General features: G+C 40.9%; 1 protein-coding gene across 9 annotated transcripts in view; it reads right to left on the bottom strand.

The window, feature by feature from the left end:
- LOC6581351 overlaps positions 1 to 13,176 on the bottom strand; it is a 74,457-nt gene that overhangs the window by 35,279 nt on the left and 26,002 nt on the right. For all 9 annotated transcript variants that reach the window (XM_044010174.1, XM_044010173.1, XM_044010175.1 and 6 more), the window contains 6 exons: positions 12,243 to 12,773; positions 11,713 to 11,909; positions 6,841 to 7,706; positions 2,830 to 3,044; positions 2,498 to 2,744; positions 2,095 to 2,247 (listed from right to left, as the gene is read on the bottom strand). In XM_044010174.1, the coding sequence (XP_043866109.1) occupies positions 2,095 to 2,247; positions 2,498 to 2,744; positions 2,830 to 3,044; positions 6,841 to 7,706; positions 11,713 to 11,909; positions 12,243 to 12,773 (2,209 nt within the window). The remainder of the gene's footprint in view (positions 1 to 2,094; positions 2,248 to 2,497; positions 2,745 to 2,829; positions 3,045 to 6,840; positions 7,707 to 11,712; positions 11,910 to 12,242; positions 12,774 to 13,176) is intronic.

A 13,176-nucleotide genomic window follows, 5' to 3' on the forward strand; every position in this document is an offset into this window, starting at 1 on the left:
CTTACCCAGCAGACCGCTCGCAGCAGCGACAGCAGCGACTGCGACAGCGGCAGCGGCAACAACCTTGTCGCTGGCATTCTGCGACAAGTGGCTTGTTGACAAGCACTTCTACATGGGTCTGCTCAACTTTCTGAGTTTATCAAATAATTTTGCTATGTTTGTATGTATGTTCCCCTGTGGATGGATTCGTACCCCAATTGATTTTAAATATTCAATGAGATTTTTCGTTAATTTTTATTGTATTTTGTTATCGAGTAGCAAATACTCATTAATTAGGAAGCTTCAGGAGCTCTTCAACTTTTCAGCTATAAAGCATGTATAGGGTATATCAGACTCTAGCAGAAAATTTATGGAAATTAACATTTTTTGTATCTTTAGCAATATATAGAGTATGTTATAGTCGAGTGCTTTCTTTGACCTTCTTCTCAGCTCCTCTTTTATTGTATTCCATGTAGTCGCGCTTGTAATTCTCGTGTGTGTTTTCTCTGTATTTCTTTTTTACTTTCGGATAAATAAATTGAACTTCATAATTGGCCAACTGAAAGCAGCTCGGCTCGGCTCGGTGTGGCTCGGCGCTCGATTGGGTTACTCTCGGGCTCGGTTATATTGGGGTCTATATAAAGCACAGCACTTTACCGTTAATTACTCTGCGTGTTTACCGCTCATCGAAATTTTATGAATGGCTCCCGGGTCGGCGGCTCTCGTGGGTTTGGGGTTAAGTGCAAATGTGTACACATTTTCTGCTTATATATAATATCTCATTTCCTTACTTTTTGTTACATTCCTTTTTTATTTTTAAATTTGATTTTGCACATTTTTAATAATTAAACACACACACACGCACACACACTCGCACACTTGAAGTGCGCTCTCGGCTTGTTAAGTGTTTCAGACCAAAAAAATTTCCTTCCTTTCCCTACATTCTCTCTATGAGTGTGCACAACTGTCTGTCACTCTATGTGTGTGAGTGTGAGTGTGTGTGTTTGTCCGCAAAAAAAAACTTTATAAATTATGCCAATCAAGCATAAGCGCGTTTTAAGTGCGCCAAACTGCCAAAGGGGGAAAAGCGTCGCTACTCAAATTGGGGGTAAAAAACGCAAGCCCCGCCCCGCCCTGTTCTGCCCTGCCCCGGCCCAGACCCTGGCCCTAGCCTTGGCTTGGGCTTGATTATTGATAATGACTTTGAAATGAATTTCCAGCGGGAAGTTAATTTAATTATGGCAATTCTTTTGATGCCGAGTACTTTGCGGATAAAAACAGCATCCAGAGCAGCCGTCTATGTGGTGCAAATGGCAAATGCCAGCGCCAAGTTGCCTTAGTAACGGCAGCAGCAGCAGCAGCAGCAGTAAGTGAATAACAGAATTAAACAATGTTTTGATTAATGATGAAATATTCATATTTATATGAATTTAAATGTATATTTATATATTTTAAATACCTAATTATCTGTAATTTAAGCTGCTTTGGATTCTGCATTTACATTAAAAAATAAACGCATAATCGTTTAATGCAATTTATCTGACGTTTTATTATGCAGCTTAAAGCGTAAGCCAGTTCTGCGTGCATTATACATATATATATATATATATACATATATACATACATATATACAATATACTTTTTAGCAAAAAATCATACTAAAGTATATTCAACTAGTTGTCAGGATAATTGCTAACCACGCCCGCAACTAAGTCTTGGCTGTTTCAAGCTCATCAGCAAAGAGAGAGAAAGAGAGAGGGAGAGATAGAGAGAGACGCTTTGTTAGCCCTTGGGCCAGACTGTGGCTGCCTTTGAGTGTCTTTGATGACTTGGACGGGGTTGTTGGGTTTTGCCCATTTAGTCGCGCGTTTATAATTAAAACGTAATTGCCGCAATAAATTGCACAAACCGCAATGGCCACTGGCCAATGTGAAGCAAATGGTGACCATTCGAGCGCATTCGCGAGTTTTTGCACTGCGGTTATTATTACAGCTGCTGCTGCTGCTGCTGCTGCTGCGTTGCAAGCAGCCATAAAAACGATTGGGAATGCGAGTGGCCCATTCCATAGGTGATTACATTTAAAGCCCCGCACACTATATCAAAGGCTCTACTCACAATGTGGCGCCGCCGATGTACATGCTGCCCTCAAACGGTCCGAATTCCTCCTCGGGCAGCAGGTCGAGCATCTGGTAATCGGTGTTTATCATGAAGCGCACATGATATTGATTATAGTCTATCCATATTTTATGCCATTCGCCGCCATTTAACCTGAAAGCAATCCAAATGGATATATTATTGTGAATGGCAAATAGAAGCAGTAAATTAGAAAGAGAAGGGCAAGAGAAGGGATAAATAAATAATTGTATTTTATGAAGAGTCTTTAAAAATAGTTTTTATTTTAAATATTTTGGTATTTAGGAATAGATAGAATCAGATATACTCAATCATTGTCTCAGTCAGTTGGTTATTCAATCAGTTAATTTTTTATATATAGAGCCGATCTTTTTGGCTGACTTACCTGCGATGCGAGTTAATCACCAGCTCCCGCGTGGTGCCCGTGCTCAGCGTAAAATTGAACGTTAGCTGGTAGTCGCCCGTCAGGGCCACCATGAAGGACGGATAATGTGCACGAATCGGGGGCTGGAACAGGAGAATGGCCTTCTCGCCGGTGGTGCGGAATGAGAAGGCAATATCGCCCTTGCGCCAGCCGGGCACCTCAATATACGACTGTGATGTGGTAAAGGTGACCACATACTTTTGGGTATCTGTGTGTAAACGAGAAAAAGAGACAGCAAGAGAGAGAGAGAGCGTAGTGTGTGGGCATTATCTAGCTGTTTGCCTGCAACTCACTTGTCTCCACGCATTCGAGTGGGCCCAGCGTGATGCGGCCCTGGGCCTCATCGTCGAGGTCCTTCTGCTGCAGGAAATACATGTTGGTGATGCCCAAACTGTGCGGTTCCTGGTAGTAGCCCTCATCCGAATTCCATTTGTTCTCCTTCACATCGCAGTTGCATGATTGATTCGGGTCCACGCACGTCTTGTTGACGGAGCACGGGCAAGCGCCTCTGCGAGCATCGCCGCGTAACGGTTTAGGCAAGTCCGAAAATAGAACAAAAATTGGGCAAATATATTACCAAAAAAAAGCGAGAAAAAATTGCTAGCCTAGCATACATTTGCATGCATTGTCGACAGGACTGACGGCAATTTGACGAATCCACTTTGAATGGGATTCGAGGGTCTCTTCACTTGGTCAGGGTTAGTTTTTTCTGTATTTGCCCTGCTCTACATACACTTAAAGCGTGAATACCGCTTGCTAGACTGCATTTGTGATATGCTAATTATTTAAAGACCGCCTGGGCATTAAATTTGCACAGACTTAGTTGAGTACAAGAAAAAAAAAACTGCATATACATATATGACTGTCTTTTTGGTTACATGCTTGTATGTGTGCAATGTCCGTTTCCGTTTTAGCTGGACCGTAAGCTGGTCTGTGCCTGGTAACAAACAAAAAAACGATGCTGTCAAATTTTGAATGAGTAAAGACCAAACTACGATCCAATGATGGATGGTCCAATGGGCTGCCTGGCCACAAACGCACACGTCAAACCGAAACGAAAAACAAATAAGATAGAAAGAAAGACTGAAAGCAAACTCTTTTTTCCCATGCGTTATACCCATTAAAAATGGGCAAATGTGGGGGTTTGGTAATACAGAGGAGGCCTGAGCCTAGGCAAAAGGCTAAAAACTTGTGTTGGAGAAGGAAGGAAGAAAAAGAAAAAAGTATGTAATTTTTTAAATTAAAATTTTTATTTTTTAATTTAAGGAATACATTTGTCTAAATATATTTGATAAGTTTTTTAGAAATATTCTAGATGATAGGTTTATGAATCTCACGAGAAAGAAGCTACTGTAGAGATTCCTGTATTGGTATTTATAGGCGAGTATGTACGTATATTTGTATATATATTGCTATCCAATATATAAAGGATAACTGCTAGTCGTGCGCATCAAGTCTAGGCTCATATGGTCAGCCTTTAACAGGGTACACACGCTCTGTCTCTCTCTCTCTCTCTCTCTCTGTTTCACTCTCAGCCGCTAACGCACTCACAATTTGGTTGGTTTGGAATTGTGCTAAAACGCATTTTGATATTTCTGACTGTAGCCAAGCAGAAAGCCATTCGTTCAAAGCAGTTGCACAGGGCATGAGCGAAAAAAATAAAGATGCCAAAGAAAAAAGAAAGCAGCAGAGAATCGAGTGCTGTTTAGGAGGCTCCAGAATTGATTTAGTGAAAGCGGAAATTAGTGACGCAGACCGAAACGAAACAAAAACAAAAAACAGAAACTGGCAAAAAAAAGTCGAGTTAAAATTGCTGGCAGCAGCTGTTGCCCTCTTGTGCTGTGCATGATGTATTGTCAAAGTCCTAAAGGACAGCCAACCTGGCACCGCCACCTGCCCTTTGCCTCTCCACGGCCCTCGGCTATCTTTCAACTGCTTGAGCTTTGGCAGCGGCACAAAGAAATTAGGCGTAAAGACTAAATTTGTGCACAAAGTCATTCATTTTAAAAAGGCAGCCATAAGAAAAATTACCCAAAAGTTGAAAAAGAGTTGTTCGACAATATGGCGGCAATGCACACACACACACACACACACAGAGACACCAATATATAGATAGGGCATATGAGTGAGACGCAGTCATAAACCTTATTAGCGCTGAGCCGGAAACATATTTGCCCGACATAAATACAATTCAGCCTTTTATGCCCCCACACACACACCAACCAATACACACACACACACACACACCCACATGTAAACTCTTTTGTGTATGTGTGTTTATGCTTGGCTCTTGTTTTGCACTTTTGCAATTTTGTATTTTGCTTCACATGTTTTTGCCTCTGTATTTGCCATAAACTTTTTCGTGCTTTTTTCATACACAATTCTCAGCGCGTTGGGCATAAAGGCTGGATTGTTCAGATGCTGCTTATAACTGAAAGAGTAGGGGCTTCCTTTTATAGTAAGCGTAAATAAAAATGGCATAAAAAATAATATGTTCATGGATATTATTATTTATAATAAAAATAAAATAATGATAATGGCGAAATAAAAATACAAATTATGATGGAAAGAATAATAATAATAATATATAATAATATACAACAAAAATTATAAATTTTTTTTCTTTTTTAATGCTAAAGTCAATTCTAATGCCAATACCCTAGACTCATTCAAATGGCAAACCTAATGAGAATGTTAATGATAATGCCAATGCTGATGCAGAATTTATTTAGTTTGCAATAGCATTGCTTTTAAAAATCTGCCAAATACCTAAAGAGAGTACCAAAAATTCGACCATCAAAACTTTGGGCTCTTTTGCTCGTGCAGCATTCGCTTGGGTTTTCAGCGTCATAAAATGCTATGCTCCAATGAATAGAAACAAATGCTCCACACATATAACTTAGTCAAGGGTTTTTACGGAAAGGGGGGCGTGCCATGGGCTGGGTCATAAGTGTCCAGCGCTAAGAAATAGGCAACAGTTTAGTGCGTACACATATGAAAAATCAAATTTGAAGAGCTAAGCCAACAGCAGGCGGTCACTCGATGCTGGCCAACCAACCAACAGCAGGCCGAACAGCAGCATGACAAATTACGCAACTGTCATGCAATGCACACACACATACACACATGCACAATTGATGCACGAGCCTGTGGCATAAAGATGACAATTGTAGACATGGCTTGAGAGTTGAATTCTGTTTGCAGTAGCTATCGCAGCTGCAGTCGCAGTCGCAGTCGCAGTCTCAGTCTCAGTCGCAGTTGTTGTTGCAGTTGACACAAATGTGCGCAAATCGAAGCATTATGAGAAGGAATGTGTATGTGTATGTGTGTGTGTGTGTGTAAGTTCCCCCACACAGGTTTGTGGACTGCCATCCCGTGCGAATAAATATGTCAGTTAGCATTAAGTATAGGCCTAGACGCTTATATTATGCATGTTCGAGCAATTAATTTAAGTTTCGTTTACATTTGAAATGAAAGGGGCGCAGGCTCAAGAGAGCAAAGGTCTTATATGATGTATGTATGTGTGTGTGTGTGTGTGCCTAACTATCAACCAACTATAACCAGCTGCCCAGCCGCCCAGCTGCTCGACTGCTCGACTGTTGAGCTGCCAGCAGTCTGAAATGAAGGATTTATACTGTTGTATTACCCGCACGTACACACGAAGCGAGCGAGCGAGCAAGCGAGCTATCCACTGGAGCAGAACGGGCCACACAATGCACAGTGGCAGACCAACAAGTTAAGCAAATAGACTGCAACATTAATTGTGTGGCATGCGGTGTGCCAAGGGTGGTGCCAGGGGCAGGAGCAGGTGCAAGTGTGGGGGCAGCAGTTGATGCCGAAGTAGGCGCATAACAGCAACAATTTGTGCATAGAACTGGACGCATGCCAAGCGAGGCACAGTGGCAAAGGCAGGCAATATATGAACAAAAAAAATTTAAAATTAAAAATTAAAAAATAAAAATAAAAATTTGTATCAATTAAATTATTATGAAGTAAGAATTGGAGGCCACAATAATTACTAAATATTTTATGAGCTAAGTAGCATATTTGCCTCACTGTGCATTTATCTTGTAATGCATAGATAATGCAAATATCATGCAATTCTATTTATACCTTTTTTTTTTTAAATTTTTTTCTTCATTTTTCCACCAAATTGCCCCACTGTGCATCACTAAATTGGTGGCACGCGGCACACGCACGTAAATCACAAAATGCCACGCAATGTCATTTCGAGTTGAGCTGGGCGGGCATACAGGGTGGCGGGCGGAGGGTGGAGTGTGGAGGGGATGGGGTTTATCGCTTACCTCTTGACATTGCCGAGAAAGTCAACAGTGAGATTCTTGGCCGACGATGTGAACCAAGTGGCCGAGTGCAGTTCCAGCTGGGCGCGATAGCAATCGTATTTGATGTACTGTGTACAGTAGAGCGAATGTGATATGAGCTCCTGCAGCATATGCGGTGAGAATTCTCTGTAGCGTATGTTGAAACTGAAATCCGATTCGCGCGCTGACCTCACATCCACCTGACTGGGCAAATTATGCTCGACAATTGTTTTCGTTGCATTCTCCAGGCTCTGGAAGTCGCACTTGACGTGGGCGGGCGGAAAGACGCCGTTGCCATCGATGTCAATTAGATAGACATCGGATTTCGTGAAGCCCAGCAGGGCCAGCTCCTCGCAGGTCTTGCGGTATTTGGTGAAGTGGCAATTCTTGCCAATGTAGCCCGTGTGCTTGCAGTCGCAGGTGACGCGATCGTCCTTCACAAAACACTTGCCGCCATGCTCGCAGGTGTTGGGTCGCTTGCAGGGGTCAATGTAGTTGCAATTATCGAGCGCCACCTCGCCCACAACGCGCTCCGTTTTGACCACATGCCGTGGCTCGATCAAATGGCCGTTGATCTCGATGTCGCGAATGCAGCCAACGAGGCCCATCGCCGCCGACTTGAGGCTGCTGCCGATGATGAGCTTGTCGCCAATGTTAAAGGTCAGCCCGAACATTTGGCTGAGCGTGTGGCGATAGTCGACCGTGAAGCGTATCTCGCCGTGCTTATAGTCCAGCTCGACGCTGTGCCAGGATGTGGCTCGATTGATTTTAATCGTTGTCGAGTGGGTAACATTGTTATTGACATCGGGCACCAGATCGAAGCTCAGCTTGTCTGAGCTTAACCGTATCTATGCGGGCGTGTGTGGTAGTATGTGTGTGTGTGTGTGGTTGGCCAGCGACAGCCATTTTGTAATTTCCGTTAGTTTTACATTTCCGGCGCACGTTTTATCGACAGTTAGGGCCACAGTTGTCATCGCCAAATGTTGCACGTTGCGCGCAGGTGTAGGCCCCCAGCATTAGCGTGTTACCAAATATTAGTTTTGTCATCGCAGCACATGCCAAGCACGCATACACACACACACACACACACACAATCGCGCACATGTAGATAGATAGACATACGAGAAAAATACAAAACTCTGTTAGCATTAGAAGTTCAAACTGCAAAATAAATCAAAATTGCCAAATGCCCACAAAATCCACAACGTGTAGTTTACACACACACACACACACACATTCCCACTCTCCTTCTCACTCTCTCACACAGACTCACTCACGCACATATTTCAATTTCGCCATGCCTTTGTGCATTAGCATCGCTTAAATCATATAACGCATACGCCACGTAGTCGAGCTGCGGATTTGCACAGAATGCATCAAAATGCGGCTTGCAAACCAAATGCGGGCCTGTTAAATTGTTAGCCAACAACGAAATCGAATGTTTGCATCTAGACTGATGCGGGGAGGCGGACTGGTAAGTGGGCGTGCCATTTATGACACGCCCAATTCCCATTAGAATTAATTTGATGCTGGCTGCCTCGCACTCTCTCTCACTCATACTCTCTCTCTCTCTCTCTCTGTGTCTCTGTCTCTTTCCCTATCCCTCTTTGACGATTATGCGCAGCTATATAATTTCGTTAAATTTATGATCGCATTGTTTAATTTAAGCCGCGGCATTAGGCTTTTAGCCAAATGCTTAAAAGGCTGCCACGCTTCTAGTATCATTATTTTTAATATGCATTGCAATAGCTTAATTGGTATTTGTGTAACTGTAAAGTGTTGTCAGTTGGAATTATATAAAACTGACATGAAAAATGTTAAGCAATGAGATGAATAGTTTAGAATTTTGGAAGGGATTTTTGGACTAAATAACTAGTTGATTTGTTTATAAATTGATATGGAAACTCATAAATATTTTAATGAAATATATATTGGTAACATCTATGGTTTATTATATAAATTATTATATAATTTATGGTACATTTAACTAGACTGTAATAAAAACAGCTTTTAGGAAATTTGATGTAAACAAAAATTTAATCAATGTTATAAATGAGACGAATATAGAGCACTTGCTCACAAATAAATTCTAAAGGGATATTTGATTTAGATTTTAAATCAAGACGGGTCTTGCGGATGACTATAGCTCTATAATGTCTATTTGTTATGCTTACTTAGTTGTAGCATATTCTGAACAGCTTTCACATATCCCATAAAATGGAGTATTATATTTATATTCTTGTTTTTCTTCATATTAAAGATGCATATAAGCAGCATCTGTGTATGTGTGTGTGTGTGTGTGTATGGTACTTATGCCATATTTATTTGGTTTTATTTGCCCGCGCTTTGCTCATTGTGAATTGCGCTTTTGCGCTTTGGCGCTGCGCGTCTGTCGTTATGCAAACTGCCAAATACTAAAATTTTATTGCATATTTCATTAGACTTTTGGCAGCATGTTATATTTTAAAGCAAACACCATTCACCCACACACACACACACACACTTACATACACACTCTTCCATTTACTGACAATATTTCAAATGGTTTTTTGTTGCTGTTGCCATTGCGACTATTTCGACCATTTGTGCCACTGTCAATAAATTCGATTTTCGATTTGTGATTCGCGATTTGCGATCTGTGCGGGCGTATTTACTAAACTAGTTTATTTATTTTTATTTTCCTTTTTTTTTTTTGTGCATTTTTATTATACGACTCGTATAGCCCTGTCAATTCAGCGAGTTGACACTTTCTGTTGCCTACTTTTTTGAAGCGTCGGTCGGTCGGCATTTGAATTTATGAGTTTGGCTAGTAAAGCGCGCAGGTGGTAATTTTGTGGCCAGAGCGACAAACAGTTAATAAATAAATAAATTGCCAGCTAAACTGATGCGCTTCTCAAATATGAATGCACAAACACTTCAATTTATAAATGTATAAACAAACTGGCAATTATTGTTTGCATTTATAAATTGTGGGGAAAATCTCTTTGCTATTGTCAGCAATGAGCGATATTATTATCATTATTACTATTAGAATTTCGTTTTGTGCATATGTGCAATCAATTTCGTATTAATTTGGCGACCAAACATAAATCGTTCGAGCAATTTCAATAAGCCAAAAAGCCAAATGGAAAATTATATGGCATTTCCACAAAACTTAAATATTCATTTGCTATTACAACATTTTACGAGTTGGCCGAGCAATTTGTTCTGAAAGACCTCGCCGCACCGCTCCCCTTAGGGCATTTCTATTGACATTTGAGTTTATTTTCGGGAGGTCTTTTGCAATCAAAAGCAAGAAAGTCAACAATAAAATGCAAATAAATATTGCAGTTGCACACACACAATTGTGCATCTGTATATGTTTCAGTGTGTGTGTTTGTTTTTGTTTTATATGCTTATTCCCTTAGTGAATTTCCAAAATGTCAAGTAACCAAATAAACGTTCGAGGCCAGGACGTTTGTTTGTTTAAATATAGATAAATGCCAGTGACATTTATACAAACACATACCCACACACACACACGCACATTTGCATACACACACATTCGTTGCATAATCATGTGTCTGTATGTATTGTGAGGCAAGTGGCTTTTGGGCTCTTGAAGTGATGGGCATTAAGCTGTTGAGAGCGTTTGCTCCGGCCAGCAATTGAGACACTTTTCTATGCAACGGATTTGTGGGCTTTTGCGCAATTTCGATTGCGCAATCATAATAAATATGCATCATATACGTTTTCAAATTGTTTTGCACCAAAAGTCATAAATCAATTCGAGAATGAATGAAGACTATGAGAGACAGGCAATTGTGACACTGCAGTGAGACGGATGTACAAATATAGAAAAAAAAAAAATATATATAGGAGAGCGAGTTGGTGAGAGAGAGAGAGAGAGAGAGAGAGAGAGAGAAATGGGGATATGAAGATATCTGAAATTTATTAGGTTCACCAAAAAAAAAAGATTGACAATATTAAAAGTGAGGGGGAGAAAGAGGGAGAGTGAGAGACAGAGAAAGACTCTGAAAAATTCTATTGTATATGAAGAGAAACAGAGAGGTAGATAGTGGGTAGAGAGGTAAAAAACAAGAGAGTGTGAAGAGAGAGAGAGAGAGATAGAGTAAGCGTGTAAATTAGAGGGATTGCAAATGTTCTAAAATCAAAGGAAAATATCAAAGAAAAGTATTAGAGTGAGTAATAGTATAATTAAAACAAGTGAAATAGTCGGAAAGAGAGACAATTAATTGAAAGCTGATTGACGACAGAAGGGACAAGAGCACTATTACAGCAAGCATTAAGATGTGATGTAAATGTAATAGGGAGTGAGTGAAATACGTAAGAGTTAGAGACAGCAATAGAAAGAGAAGTCGTTAAATTGTGAGAAGAGACAGACTTTAACATACGCAACAGTTGCATAACATGAGTATAAGAATTCCATTCTATTCCCAACCACTGATTCCCATAGCGAATCTCATCTCATGCTTTTTTCACATTTTACACTCGTTGCATTTCTCTAGAGGAGAAACTGTTTTGGGGAATGTTGCTGCTGCAATTTTGCATGCTCACGCACACACACAATGCCATTCACACGCATGCACACTTACATAAACACTGTCGACACACACACACACACACACGTTGTAGGTACATTTGATTTGCATTCCGCTTGGCCCCAAAACAACGTTTGCTAAGTCGTCTTAAGCACACGCTGCACATAACTGTCGACGTCGACGTTAGCGTCCAGCACACACACACACCCACACACACACCGAGACTGAGTGTTTGTACGCGTGTGCTTGTGTGTGTGTGCATTTCATAAGCTGCCTGGGATATATATGCTTGAATGCTTCAACGCACACTTACCTCCCAGAAGCCATTTCCGGCGCTGGTTGTGACGTCACTGTAGGCCAACACAGCGCCTGGGCGGCTGCTGCGGAAATCGAATTTAATATTAAATTCTTGGGCATGATTTATGGGCCACCAAATGTGTGATGTCGCAAAAGGATAGGTGATAGGTATGACATTCACTTCGTTCTCAAAGAATTCGGCCTCCAGGACACCTGTAACGAGCGAAATGTTAACATTGAAATGCTCTGGATCAAAATGGAAGAGAAAGCTGAGAAATTGAGAGATATGTGGACTATTGAATGCTCTAGCTGAGTAGATAAACGAATTTATATTTTATAGTTTAGTAGAATACATCCTTTTAAAGTATTTAATTAGATTATATCCAATAAGCTAATATTTTATTCAAGCATCATAGCTTAACATTATTATCTCTTTGAAAGGGTATTTACCAACTGGTCAACAAACAAATCTCCACAGTTTTCAGTCGGTACACAAGATTAAATTCTTGGCATAGCCTAGTTCTTCTTCTTTTGGTTCCTACTCACCGTGATAGTGAACCTTTGGATTGCCCCTTTGCAGTTCATAGAGTATGGAAATGTCATTGTAGTAGACATACTTCAGGCTGCCCACGAAATTGTTGTGCGAGATGAGGCCCTTCTTTTTGTTCAGCTCGGGTCCGCCGCCAAAATAGATTTCCGGATCGAACAACAGATTGCCACTGGCTGTTGCCGGCAGCTCCAATATCTTTTGCTGATGATCCAATATGATGCGCACAGTGCGCTGCTCATGGAGTATGGTTAGATTGTGCCAATAGCCGCGCGTCAGGTCATCCGTTAGTGTGGTGGACATGACATTGTCCCCGAAATCCATTTCCACATGTATCGATTGATTCTTGATAGCGGCGGCTATATACTGATGCTTCAGCGACTCTCCGCTCGCATAGAACAGCGCTGAGTCATCGAAGTTGGTGCGAAATATCATGCTGATTCGTATGGTATTGGAGTGCACACGGTCTTTCCAGTCATAGATGCGATAGGCAACGTAACTGGCACCGCGTAGCGTTATGATTGTGGCAGCTAAAATGAGAATGATGGGTGAGAGGCGGTCAAATGGAGAAATATATATAGATATATATGGTATAGTCTACCCGAGGCATTTCGGGGAGAAACGACATTTAAGAGTTCTGGAATCTGGTATCAAGAGAAATATCTCAACATCCTACAAACGACTTGATGATATCTGTGCTTCCTTCATTCTTAAATCTCTCTTTTTTATCGTCATATAAACTCAATCTCTCCTTGGCTATTTTTGGCATATAGGTAAATTGTTCTCGTAAACCAAACCCTTTTGAAACTTTTGCACTTTCTCACTTAATTCGGCTGTTGGCATATTTGCAGTTGCCTGCCATTTGCCTGGTTCGCAGCTTACCACAAAAAAGCCCAAGCAAATTTAAACAACTTTGCTGTTGCAATTTTTTGT

The sequence above is a fragment of the Drosophila mojavensis genome, unplaced genomic scaffold (assembly GCF_018153725.1).
Source record: "Drosophila mojavensis isolate 15081-1352.22 unplaced genomic scaffold, ASM1815372v1 contig_74, whole genome shotgun sequence".
In the NCBI taxonomy this organism is placed as follows: domain Eukaryota; kingdom Metazoa; phylum Arthropoda; class Insecta; order Diptera; family Drosophilidae; genus Drosophila; species Drosophila mojavensis.